The sequence below is a fragment of the Elephas maximus genome, chromosome 19 (assembly GCF_024166365.1).
Source record: "Elephas maximus indicus isolate mEleMax1 chromosome 19, mEleMax1 primary haplotype, whole genome shotgun sequence".
NCBI classification, from domain to species: Eukaryota; Metazoa; Chordata; class Mammalia; order Proboscidea; family Elephantidae; genus Elephas; species Elephas maximus.
The window spans coordinates 22153659-22167871 of NC_064837.1; the positions used below are offsets into that span (position 1 = coordinate 22153659).

At 39.1% G+C, this 14213-nt stretch overlaps 1 protein-coding gene across 2 annotated transcripts in view; it reads left to right on the forward strand.

The window, feature by feature from the left end:
• Window positions 1-14213, forward strand: part of SSH2 (slingshot protein phosphatase 2) — a 267882-nt gene that overhangs the window by 75994 nt on the left and 177675 nt on the right. The window contains exon 2 of one of the 2 annotated variants that reach the window (XM_049859757.1): window positions 977-1057. The exons of the other annotated variant lie outside the window; for it this stretch is intronic. Within the exon in view, the coding sequence (XP_049715714.1) occupies window positions 977-1057 (81 nt within the window). The remainder of the gene's footprint in view (window positions 1-976; window positions 1058-14213) is intronic. 2 annotated transcript variants of the gene reach the window in all.

Consider the following 14213-nt stretch of genomic DNA (forward strand, 5'->3'; position numbering starts at 1 on the left):
GGCAAGTTACCAGAAATAGTAACTCTGAGCTTTACTTGCTTCCATTTAAGTTTATTTCCGCTCTAAAACTCTGTCTCCACAGGTATTTTGCAGGTTGAAACACAGTCTCAGCTTTGAAAACTCAAGAGTCAACTAGGATAGTCATAGAGTAGTTGTATATGACTAAGTTTCAGTGGCTAGTAGTCAGACGCTTTGATGACATAAGCATATACCTCAGTGCTCTGCCTAGGGATAACTCAGTTTTCAGCAGCTGTTACCCAAACAGCAGACACTGGAATGGAACTTAATGCATCAGAGTTGGAGCGTTTTCTGTTCTCTTTTTTGTGTTGTTTTTAGTCATAAGGGAAAAATACTCTTGTGTTACCAGCTAATTGTTTCACTCCTTTGTCTTATTTTCCTTATCTGTCCTCTAGACAGATTTTTAAAAAGAGATTGGAGAATTAAGAAAAGGGTTTAAATTGTTTTCTGGCATCTGTCAAGGGGAGTTGGGTAGGGCATGTCTTTTGGCTCTTCTCTTAAACACTTGTTACCAGAGGGCTAATGAGGCCAGGCTAGTGAGTTTGATCCCTCAGTCAGGACCTGTATTATATGCTCTAAACAGTCACATCAAATGTGTGCCTTTAGATTGGAGGATTAACAGAAACCTATCCCCAGCCCAGAAAGAGTTCAGAGTATATACTGTGAAGGGTTAGTAGCACCATCTTTACAGAAGAAGGACAGCCCTTTGCCCAAACTGGAAACCATAGAAAATGCTTCAGCTAACCAAACATTCTTCAATTGATTTTCATTCCCTTTTTTTCATTCACCTAACCAGTCCCCTTGTTGGCTTTATTCTCTCCGAAATAGCCACCACTAATCAGAACTGCGGCTCCTCACATATGAGCTAACACTGACTCAGTGATTTCTGCTGGCTTTTTCCCTCTTGCTTACGGGCCTATTCATCTGGATCTCTGAAATGATCTTGTTTGTATTACAGAGCTCTCATTTGGAAGACAGTGAATCAGCAGCGTTACTTTGCTGTGAATGTGAAGAATCAGAAATCTTTAGTGATTCCAATGTACGTAGGTATATATATGTTTTTTATATAGCCTTTGGTGATTCAAGTGAAAAAGCTTTTTGGGTAAATTTGGCTCTCTAATGCAACTGAGATAGTGCTTTAGAGATTGTATCTATTTGGCCCCATTCAACCAACTGCATATCAGAACCACAAGTTGGTTTGAATTTCCAGACAGTAAAACAGTAATTCAGTCTAGTAAATGAAGAATTTGATGTTGAGCTTCTTGAAGAGTAAGCCTTTCTGGTTAAAAACACACATGATGGGTACTGGAGACTCAGAGACTGATGATTTATAGACTGAATTCTCCCCACTTTTTCATGTAAGAAGGTCATTGGCATCAAAATTGAGATGAGAACTTAAAAAACTAATCTGGTCATATTTAAGCTGGACATTTTACGATAAGGCCTGGTACCAAAATGTTATTTAGGGCTTATTTAAGAGCTTTGAAGGGACAAGTATTTTCTAGAGTGGTTGAGTTTACTGATTTATGGAGGAGCAGATTTTTCCCACCTATGTTTTAGTAAAACTGCCAATTCTAAATCTCTAGCCTTAGAACCTTCCAATTCTAAATCTTTAAATCTCTAAAATTGCCAGTTCTAAATCTCTAGCTCTTACTTCTTCACATATAGAAACACTGCTTGAAATGTTTCATGTATTAGAAGAAGCGAACCATTTCTGGTAGGTAGTGGAATGCCTAGTATCAACTTATAAATGCAGTATATAAGAGTAAAGTTGATGATGGAAAATATGTAAGACGTGCAGCTCTGTGGGGCTCAGAAGGAAGATTGCTATTGAGGAAAGTCACTTTATTCCAAGACTGGAGGAGTGCAGTAAAATTAGGGTAGGAAGTAAGAAAAGAAAAAAAGTTTTTTTTTTTTTTCTCAATAAACTCATGTAAATGGTACATGCAGTACTGATACGTCTCAAAGGCAGGTGATGTCAATGAAAGCTACCGTCCCTTGCTGTGCCAGCCTATGTGAAACAAGCAGATTGTCCACATTCCCTTAGCTACAGTTCCAAAATCTAAAAAGCTCTCAAAACCAAGAAGTTTTCCATGCATTTTTCACAAATCCTGACCTGAACTGATAAGAACCATTTATAGCTTTAAAAAAAAATTTTTAAATTGTATTTTAAGTGAAAGTTTACAGTTCAAGTTAGTTTCTCGTACAAAAATTTATACACACGTTGTTATGTGACCCTAGTTGCTTTCTTTACAGTGTGACAGCACACTCCTCCTTTCCACCCCTGATTTCTCATGTCTGTTCAGCCAGCGCCTGTCCCTTTTTGCCTTTTCATCTCTCCTCTGGACAGGAGCTGCCCATTTAGTCTTATGTTTGTTTTTTTTTTTTTTTATTTACTTGAGCTAAGAAGCGCTCTCTTCCTGAGTGTCGCTTTATGCCTTATAAATAGTGCAGTCTAATCTTTGTCTGAAGAGTTGGCTTCGGGAATGGTTTTAGTTCTGTGTCTTCTAGGGTCCCTCCAGTCTCAGACCATTAAGTCTGGTCTTTTTAGTAGAATTTGAGTTCTGCACCCCACTCTTCTCCTGCTCCAGCAGGGACTCTCTGTTGTGTACCCTGTGGAGGTGGTCATTCTCATTTCAGGCTGATGGAGTCTCTGGAAGAACTATTTATAGTTTTTAAGAACCATTTATATCTTTTATTTATCTCACTAAAGGTGAACATTGTATACTTTTCTGCTGAAGTACAACCATGTGCTGCATAAATGTCCATGGTCCCAAACCAGAGTAAATAGAGGTAGTCAAACGTATAAGAGCCTGAGAAGTCAGAATGATAGGTGGAGGAGATTCCTGTTTTTTTTTTTTTTTTTAAAAAAAAACACACTTTCAAATGCTGATGAATGGTCAAGCAATATGAAAAAAAATCTGTTAAACGTTTGCTGACATAGTGTGTCCATGCTTATTTTGGCATCTATTTTCTAGTCTCTCCTTTACAGTGTCAATTACTTTACCCCTGAGAAGATGAGGGGAGTTGGGATTTAGAGTATAGGTGAAGAAGGTGGCCTAAGGCAGGGGGAAGTGCGTCTCTTTCACTGTAACTAGAGGAAATTTATGCAATTGTTGGTTTCATGGCTTCTGTTTACTCTAAGCAGTAGAAGAGAATTGAAAATGGAACATTGACAAGAGTGGAGATTGGAAATTTCCCTTGAGAAATATGCAGCAGCAAGAGGCAAAGGAGAAGTATTGATTTGGAATCGAAACAAAAGGTTATTAAAGCACATGAAGATGGAAAATCAATGAATGCGATTGCTTGCGATTTAGGCATGTTTGCACAACGTCCAAATCACATAACGCCCTATTTCGCAGAATGTGTGGTGGACGTTAAGCAACTCGTGACCATAGTACTGTTTTATAAGGGGGTTAGAAGACCATACTGAGGGTTTTTTGTAATACATGGAATATGCTTTTTATTACGTTTCTCACATCAAAAAATATTGGAATTCCAAAATAGATCTGGTCCTGCAGGATTTGGATGAGATACTTTGAACCTATACTTTGTTTCTTTTCTTTATTAGATGGTCATAGAGATTGGGAGAGCCTATAGCATAGTGCGAAAAGTGTCTTTATGCTCTTAAATCATTTATTTATCTACTTACTTAAATGATTTATCTACTAACCATGAAGACTGTATAATAAATGTACAGTTGGATGTAGAAGTTTTATGATCGTAGTCTGGGAAGGCAAATAGGTGACTCAGAATGAGTGTATGTATGCATAATAGTCTCCACTCAGAGTGTATCTATTAAAAAAAAATGGTGCTTCCTGGAACCTTGAATGAGTTTCCTTCAGTAAGGAATATAATTGTCTTTGTGGGTTTTTCCCCCGTGAGGCACACATTTTTGTAAAGGTCATTAGTACAGGCCATCATTTCCCTGTGGCAGCTGCATGGTGTTGGTGCTGCTACTGGATCTTTACCTTCCACAGAGGCCTGACTTTGGCTGTTGATAATGTTAAGCTAATTAGTATAATAATCACCGGCCTGGGGAGTCAGCCTGATCATCTCAAATGTAGAATAGTAAACTATTTAACTACATTTCATGAAATGTTATAAATTTTGCTTATCCCAACTGACCCTCAACATAGTTGCTGACTTATTGCAAATTACTCATGTAGCCATGCCGAAATTAGGAAATGATTTAAATTGACTTTTTAAAATGTATTGCAGTGGGCAATGAGTTTAGTCTGGAGTTTCTTGGTTTATCCTGAGATATAAGTGAATTCTCCAGGAGAATTGAATGGCCTAGTACCTCATACAAGGAGGCCTGGTGGCACAATGGTTAAGCACCCAGGTGCTAATCAAAAGGTTGGCAGTTTGAACTCACCAACTGTGTCACAGGAGAAAAAACATGGCAATCTCCTTCCGTAAAGATTTCAGCCTAGGAAACCCTATGGGGCAGTTCTATTTTGTCCTATAGGGTTGCTATGAGTCAGAATCGACTAGATGGTATACAACAACAAGAAGTAGCTCATATACATGGTCCTCCCTTAATGGGGTGCTGGAAACATCTTGGAGGGAAGGGAAGAGAAGAGCTCTATATGGAAAATGAATGAGCTCCACAACTGGCAATTAGGTATCTGTCTCCCAGTGGACTAAAAACATAAATCTGAGGAGATCAGGCTACAAGAATGCTGACCCATCCCCAGTTATGTTAAAGATAATCAGAAATACATATGACCAGCTCTTAGTGAGAGGTCCTGGTCTTTGCTCTGCTTCTCCTTCCAACCCAGATGCCTGTTTTACATTTTTATCTGTTTGCTTCCCACTGGCTTTAAGTTGAAGTCTTAGTTGGTAATTACCTGATTTTAGTTGTGCTGGTCTCTGCCATGAAGTTTATTCAGATTTGGAATGAGCCTATGAGGAAAGATTTTATTCAAGCATATTTTTGGACTGACACATCCATAGAAAACTGGGCTGCTCTCTGAACTTTTTTTCCTATTTTATGGGAGGTTCAAGATGGCCTTATATCAAATCGAAGTATGCAAATGTGGTGACCCCTTTTCCCATTTGGAGATTTGTTTTTTGTCTTCCTGTATAATGAATCCCACTTCACAGATTCAAAAAAGCACAGTTAATATAGCATACTTTATATAAAATGAATGATAACATACTATAAAACTAAATTGATATTGACTGGTTTGACATTTTTCTCCATAATTTTACTGGACCTGATCTCTTCCAATAGGAAAGCTGCCTTTACTAGCTGTGGATCAAAGGTTCTACAAATCTTAGCCATAAAAACTGGATTCTGTCTATTTCCAGATGCTTATTGTATGTAATAGACACTCAGTATATATTGTTGAGGTTTAGCCAGTGGAAAATGTACCTCTCAAAGCAAGCTGTGCCTCTCAAGTATATCACCATTCCACTGCCTGCTCTTACGTGGTCTTCTTCACTTCATCCTCATAGTACAATGAAGGTGATCACCATTTTAGGACCTCATTCACCTGTTGATTTACCTGATTGCACTTCATTCCATTGATGAAGAGCCTGTGTCTTAGTCATCTAGTGCTACTATAACAGAAATACCATAAGTGGATGGCATTAACAAAGAGAAATTTATTTTATCACAGTCCAGTAGGCTAGAAGTCCAAACTCAGGGTGTCAGCTCCAGGAGAATGCTTTCTCTCTTTTGGCCCTAGAAGGAGGTCCTCGTCATCAGTCTTCCCCAGGACTAGGAGATTCTCTGTGCAGGAACCCCGAGGTCCAAAGGACATGCTATGCTCCGGGCACTGCTTTCTTGGTGGTATGAGGTCCCCCCCCTCTGCTTGCTTCCCTTTCCTTTTATCTCTTGTGAGATCAAATGTGCAGGCCACACTCTAGGGAAACTCCCTTTACATTGGCTCAGGGATGTGACCTTAGTAACGGTGTTATAATCCCACCGTAATCCTCTTTAACATAAAATTACGATCACTTAGAATGGAGGAGAGCCACACAATACTGGGAATCATGACCTAACCAAGTGGATGCATATTTCTGGGGAACATAGTTCAATGTATGACAGCCTATAATAGCATGGATTCAGCTATTGTGACTCACTAATAGCTGGAGTACTGCTCATTTCCTCGTGCTTGTAAACATTAACAGATGAATCCTCATGAAGGCTTTTATTATCAACATTTTGCAGATGACAAACTGAGGATGGAAAGCAGGGGCAGCACTGACATCAGATTTCATCACCTACAGCCATCCATGAGCTTATTATCAGCAGGTAGCAGCATCACTGGTGGCATGTGCACCAGGTTCCTTATCCAGCATCTTTTAAAATTTATTTTGTTCCGTCTGCATTGGGTTCCTCTGGACTTGGACTGACTGACTGGTTTGACTGCTTTTGTCTTCAACAGACTAGTGCATGGGAATCAACATGAAGAATATTTTCATGAAGTTAGACACATATGGGGAATGACTCTAGTTTTCATGGTTTTCTCCCTTAGAAACAACTAGTTGGATCTATGTATGTACACATTACTCTGAATTGCTTTATTTTCTTGCCAGAACTTTCATTCATTGGAGTCAGTTTTGTTATTTTCTTTTCCTCCTCAGGAGGTAAGAGTGGTTACTTATACTTGGCTGACTTTTTAAGGTATTGAATCATGTTCCTATTTTCTAGCTCAGGAAGTGTTTTCCACACGTTTTTGCATTTTCTCCATCCCACCCTTCGTATCAGTGGGGATTGAAGAGGTCCTTCCTAATTTGAAGACTTAACCTTTTAAAAAAAAAAAAAGTTATTGGGGGAGCAAACTGATTGAAATTTCCATTATTTAATTTTCTTGAAAGGAAGTCGTATCAGATCTTGATAACTGTTTGAAGTGGAAGTTATCAGTTGTAAAGAAGTGTAGAAGATAAAGTCAGTCACTGAAGAACTTCCTCTTCAATCTTGGGATTTTATAAGTATGAAATGTGGTTAGTTGTATTCATTCATTCACCAAAAATTGATTGACTCTTATGTGCAAAGCACTGGGCCCAGGGCTGTGGGGGTTAAGCTTAAAACATAGAATCTACCTCAGAGAATTTGTAGTGTACCCTTCAACAAATTAGTTTTATGGACATTCATAAAAAGCTATGAGAAGGAGAAGAGAAAATTATCCATGAGACTTGGAGAAGAAATCTGTTGGACAAGTGGAAAGAAATCTAGCTGGAGAAAATAGGGGATGGCTCTCTCTGGAAGAGGGCTGACTTTATTAGATCTCCCAGAGCTTTCCCAGAGGAGAAGGGAGGAGTATGGAGAAGCAGCTGCTGGTTATCCCTGCTGTACACAAGATTGTTGAAGGCTTCCATGTGGAGGTAGCCCTGGTGGTGCAGTGGTTAAGCGTTCAGCTGCTAACCAAAAGGTCAGCAGTTTGAATCCACCAGCTGCTTCTTGGAAACGCTATGGAGCAGTTCTACTCTGTCCTGTAGGGTCACTATGAGTCGGAATCGACTCAGTGGTTTTGGTTTCCACATTGAAAGGACTGCCGCCTCAGAGCAGGGTTAACAGTGTGACTAGAAGAGGTCACAGAGGCAATGGCAACAATACACGTGACCGGAAGAAAATACTGGCCCTAGCTGTAGGAGTTTCACCTTAACTTCAGATATGAAGAGATGTAGGTAGTGAACTAGGGCAGGTTGGGGTGGTAGTGGCTGCAGCAGCCACTGAGACCCATGAGGGTCCTGAAGCTTCACCCCATCTTCTATTCCCTCTTTTAAAAGGAGAAAAAGCCCAAGTGAGTTGGGATTCCAATTACTGTGCTTATGGGAGTCAGCTAGAAACAACTGGGTTCATTACCATTGTAGGGTTATTTCCTCCCCAGGCTGATTGACAGGAAAACACTTAAATTTGTTTATTTCCTAGGAATAAAAATTATTTATTTCTCACCTTTCCCTGCTTCCCTCCCCCCCTCAATTTACACCCCACCAAATAGGAAGAGGGACACATATAGGTAGGTGTTCATACTATTTTTCTGGTCTGTTTCTTTTCTTTTCTGCTTCATTTATTATATCCTCACAGGGAATGCATTTTCCCTCTGTGCAATCAAAAGAGCTTTTATGTTTGAATAGCCCAGTGAAAGGAAGAGATGTTAGCCTTTTGTGTTATTAAAGAAAGAAAGAAAAGAAAAAGGCAGCTTCTAGAATCAAATGTGGAGAAGGCAGATGAAAAAATGGAAAACCTAACATGTAAGAGTTATTTGGTTTAGAATAGTTTTACTTTTTCAGCCTGTAGATTTGCATTCTCTTCTAGGGCAGGGCAGAGTCTCAGAATCCAACAGTATCCTTCTGGATGTCAGCGTCTATGGGAGTTTTCACATGTAGTCATTTTATGGGGTGGGAGACAGCTTTGCAGAGAAAGAATATTTAACCTAAATGTTCAAGATGAAGGATTTAAGAATTTTTAAAAGTTATCAGCATTATTAAGGTAGGCCCTCATTCAAGACCTGCTGTGGAATAGCTGATCCTTATGGATTGAAGATAGAAGGGACTTTAATCTTCAGGATTCTTCTGAAGCATCCTGTTTTTCTTGTATATTTTAAGTGTATTGAATGATCAAAACAACGAATGATTTGTTAACCTGAAAGGAAAACTACGCTTAGGAGGGAAAAGTTGCCTTTGTAAGTTTCAGGATGGCTTGTGGTAAACCTACAGATACAGACTGGTTGGCAGGAGGGTGGTGATAGGATGTGGGCTGACAACAAGCACATCCGGTCATTTCTGATGATTTGTATTTATGCTCTTTCTTTCTGTTCTCTGTACTGTGTGTATTTCCTATTTCTTTTTTCAGATTCATTTCTAGAAACAATCATTTATTTCGCTAGCTGACAAATATAAAAAGGAAGGAAAAAAGAAAAATTTGTTGCCAAGGAGCTGTGAGTTCAATTATGAGTTTCATTTGGCCAGTTGACCAACAGCAGAAAGCTGTCCCACCGGAGTTCAGGATTAGTTTCTGCGTCAGCTCTGCTGCGTAGTAGAGAAGATTGCTGGTTAGAGCACCTGGCCAGAAAAGGGAGGTGCAGGGGAGGATGGAGATATTGCTAATGGCAAGAACATAGTTTCACCATGAAGAATACTCCCAGTTTTTTTTTTTTTTTTTTGCTTTTGGAGGGGTCTGATCCAAATTATTACACAGGTAGAAAGCCTCCTGTGATGTTAAATTTTACTTTCTTCCAGGGTAAGATGAAAAAAAGCATAGCTTGACTATTTTATCCCAAAATAGCAAGTGAGAAGTAATTCTACACTTTTCTTTTTAAAAATCTTAACCTCTTGAGTGACTTATTAGAAGAGAAATGAAATTTATGGCAATCTTGGGAAGAAAGGCTATTTTTGAAATTAGCCTTTTCACTTAACTCACTGGTTCTATGGCTGCATATTAGAGTCACCTGGGAACACTTAAAATAATAACAGGACCTCACCTGTCCAGTTAAATCAGAATCTCTGTAAGTAGGGCCCCAGGTATTGTTATTTTTTAAAATGTTCTCAGGATTACTCTAATTTAGATCAAGGGTTAAGAATTAGTAGTTTAACCCTAGCTATGCTTGTTTTTGCACCTTCAAATTGGAGGTACAGTCTGCAACTATTTCCTTCAAAAGCAGATGAAATGTGAGGACTGGAATCATAGAGGTTGACTATATGCATTTGATTACTCAGGTACAACACAACTTTTATTGAGTGAGATCCATGCACTAGGTGTCTGTTGAAAGAAGAGCAAGATACTAAAATCAGGTGATCCAATTAGTAAACCTGTGTCAATAAAGGGTTAAAGTTTTCCATCAGGTTAAGACTTAACTCTTCCTGTGTCAACACTGTTGGAAAGATAAAGAAGAATTAAAGCGCACTTCCAACTTTGTATATTATACTTTTGTTGAAGTATAACGTACAGAAAAGTGTATTTATCTTGCACACAGATTTATCTTGAACACAGGCTCAAGAAATTATGTGATCAATACCTAGATCAAGAAATGGGACATACCACTCCCTGCATCATATATATCCCCCCTTCCCTTCCATTTGCTACCCCCACCCCTCCCCCAGGATAGTGGATACTAACCATTATCTTGACTTCTTCTTTTTTTTTTTTAATTCTTGGAAAAGATCCAGTGCTACATGTGTGTAAGATAAGTTTCCACAAGTATCTAAAAAGTTCTTGGGATGGTGTATTGTATAATTTCTGTCAGTAATTATGTGGGAAAATACACCTACATAAATGGGTGGATACAGATGGATATTTTTATATTCATGCAATGATGATCTGAAGAGAAAAATGATCTACCCTGAATGTTTTATCTTTTAGTAGAACTAGCAATTTTTTCATTATTATTTTTGGTGCAAATATAAGAAAATATACACCCATTCAATATTTTCTACATGTGTAATTCAGTGGGAGCCCTAGTGATGCACTGGTTAAGAGCTTAGCTGCTAACCAAAAGGTCAGCAGTTTGAATCCTCCATCTGCTCCTTAGAAACCCTATGGGGCAGTTCTACTTTGTCCTGTGGGGTTTCTATGAGTCAGAATCGGAATCAACTTGAAGACAACAGATTTGGTTTTTTGATTTTTTTTTACAATTCGGTGATATTGATTACGTTCTTCTCATTGTGTTACATTCTTGCCATCTCTACCCATGTTGTTTCATCACCATTCAGTTAGACTCTCTGTCCCTTAAACTTCTCTGTTTTGGAGTTAATGTTGTCATTTGATCTCAGATAATTCTTTAAAAGGGCACAGTGTTCAAAGCAAATATTCTTTACCAGTTGAGCTAAATTCTTATTTAGTTTATGATAACTTCATGGGGTAGTTTCAGTTCAAGGCTTAAATATTATCTCAGGGCAATAGATTTGGGATTCCCCAAGTCCTAATAGGTCCAGTAATTGACCATATGATTTTGGTGTGGGTATCTGCTGTGCTCTTTAGAGGACTCTCTCCCACCTGTAGAATCAGGGCTCAGCACCATTTAGTAGTTAAAAGAGCTCAGGCTCAGCATTCAGATAGCCTAGGTCAGAGTCCCAGCTCTACCACTTACTGGCTGTGTGACTCCACTTCTCTAAGCCTCACTTCTCCCATCTGTAAAATGGAGATAATAATAGTACCTGTGTCATAGCACTGTTGTTAGATTTAGATAATTTATGTAAAGCACTTAGAGGACCTGCCATATTATCTGTGCTCAGGAGAGAGCAGGGGTAGATGACAAGATTTCTTCATGTCATCGTCTCTTCAACAGAGCCAGAGGAGCACCAGCGTTGTCTGTGGGTACAATTTCTTCCCAGCTGTGGACAGAAGGAGGAGGAAAATGTAGGAATCCTGACCATCTTTCTTTTTCTTCAAAATCCCTAATTTGTGACTGACTCGTGACAACTTCAAAAGTATATTATTTCTGTTCATAAAATGACTATTGAAAGGCCAGGAACTTTCTCTTATACATCTTTATATTCCCCCATAGCACCTGGCACAGCGATTTGCAAATTGCACATAGTTAATGTCCGAACTTCATCTCACATACTTTGGACATATTATCAGCAGGGACCAGTCCCTGGAGAAGGACATATGTTTAGTAAAGTATAGGGTCATTGAAGAAGAGGAAGACCTTCAACAAGATGGATTGACACAGTAGCAGCAACAATAGACTCAAGTGTGACAATAATTGTGAGAATGGGGCAGGACTGGGCAGTGTTTTGTTCTGTTGTAGATAGGGCTACTGTGAGTCGAAACCAACCCGACAGCACCTAACAACAGCCACAATACCTGGCTAAAGGAACCTAACAACAATGCCTCAAGCACATCATGCGCACCGTGTGCTGGATTTGTGTGGGCATGACTTCTGGCCCTTACTGTGACTAGAGGTATATTTTTGAGGCATCTGGAATGTGAGGATGCAGAATGTGGAAGTGAAACAATTGCAGGATGAAACCAGGAGCTTGGCTTAATTTGCAAAACCAATCAAATAAAAGCTCCAAATAGCTGAGTTATGCTGCTTCCATAATCTGACCAGGGCCTGCTCAGGTGTACTTTCCTCTTATTTTATTTTGGGAGAATTAGGAAATTGCAGGGATCGTAGGGTTTTTGTTTTTGTTTTTTTAATTATAAGAATTGTATACACTTTATTAGATAATAGCTTGGAAAAAAAACTCACCCTTTGTCCATCACGACAACTTGACTTCCTCAAGACATTTGAGCACTTACCATGTGCCAGACATTGTGCTAAGTGCTTTCATGCAATTTAGGATTGTGCTTTTAGTGTTCCCGGTTTAAAGCTGACACACAGAGGTTTACCCAAGGTCTGTGACCATGCTGGTAGTGGCAACCAAGTCTGCCACACTGTCAGTACAGTTACGCTGAACTGCCTTTGCCCTTGAATGGGATGATTGTTAATTTGGTGCTAGGAGGACAAGAGCAAATGGGACAGTGGTTCTCAACTCTATAGTTTTGTACCAGAATAATCTGTGGTGCTTTTATGAATATACAGAAACTCAAGTCTAACCTTAGAAAATTTTTCATTCAGGTGGGTCTGGAATGGGATTTAACATCTTTATTTTTCACGTGGTCCATAGGTAATTTTTGTACAACCAGAGCTGAGAATCATGTTCGTAGAAATTCCTTAGAGAGGAATCATAAAATTACAGATTTGGGGACATATTAAGCCTGAATTTGGAATATCGTGAAGTCACACTGTTAGAAATATAGGGGAGGAGGAGATAGCTTAAGAACAAGTTTCATGGTTCAGGAAATGAATAAGATAATATTTATTACTGGAAGTTGGATATATCACTGGTGTTTTATAGCCAGATTAATTTCTACTCTATGAGTTTCTAGAAAGCTACCACTATGGTACTCAAGCAGTCTTTCTCAGCCCTAGTTTGCTTTCTTACAGGCCTATTTTCTCAATACTTGAGGTGGAGCCCTGGTGAAGCTGGGATTTCAGAGCAATTAGACAAGAACAGCTAACCCTGGAGAGAGTAGTGGATGGCCTTGATTAAGACAAATGTCATGAGAGAGTTACAAACTAAACAAATTCTTAATCTCAGTAGATCCTGCCTTCTGAGCTCTTCTTAATGCTTTTGTATATTTTCTGTAATCTCATAGTGTTCTTTTGGCAGCAGAAAGGGTAGTAATTCTTTTAATTTTACAATTAGGAAAGTTGAGTTACAAATGCCATGCCTTGCTGAGAACAGTAACTGAAATTATAGCTAACATTTGTTGAGCACTAGGTGTTGAGGCTGCTCGACTACTAGCCGAAAGGTTTGGTGGTTCTAACCCACTCAGAGGTGCCTTGGAGGATAGACCTAGCGATCTGTTTCTGAAAGGTCACAGCCTTGAAAACCCTATGGAGCAGTTCTGCTCTGCACACACATGGAGTCTCCATGAGTCGGAGTTGACTTGACAGCAGCTAACAACAACCACCATGTGCCCAGCTGTATACTAAATGTTTTTATATGTATTATCTCACATCACATTTCTGATATCAGTAGTAGTATCCCTGTTTTAAAGGTAGAAAACTGAGGCTCATTTATTCCACAGTTATTTGAATCTACTTTGTGGCACTGTGCTAGGCAATGGGTATCCAGTGCTGAGCAAAACAAACCCTGCCCTAATGGAATTTACAGTCCATTGGGGAAGACAGATCATAAACAATGAATGGTATTCAACTGCAAAATGTGATAGTGCTAGGAAGAAAACAAATGGGGAAAAAATAATAAAGAATAACAAGGCAGAGGAGCCATTTAGACAAAAGATGGTCACAAAGGGCCTTTCTAATATGGTAATGATATTTTAGTTCAGAATAGTTAAGGGAGTTGTTTAGAGTCACACATCAGTAAGTGGTGAAGTTCAAGTCTGATTCCTAAGGCTGGCTATGCTAAACGTGTTATACCACCCATCAGATAAGGGCTTGGAATCTACTCCAAGCCTTGTTGCTGTCCTCTCTGGTCATACCAGCATTCAGGACACTGCTTTAAATTCCCAAAGGGGGTATCATACAATTTATAAATAATAAATTATAATGATAATTGTTTCAAAAGAAATCTACCTGCTAAAATGCTTCTTTAAAGAGAGCTCTAAGAAGTAGGAGGGAGAGGGAAGAGCAAATGACAGAAACACACAGCCTCAAAGAAGCTGAAAATCTCTGCTGTAACTGCGCTAGGTACATTTGCAGGAGGAAGTGCCCTATTGACCTGCATGG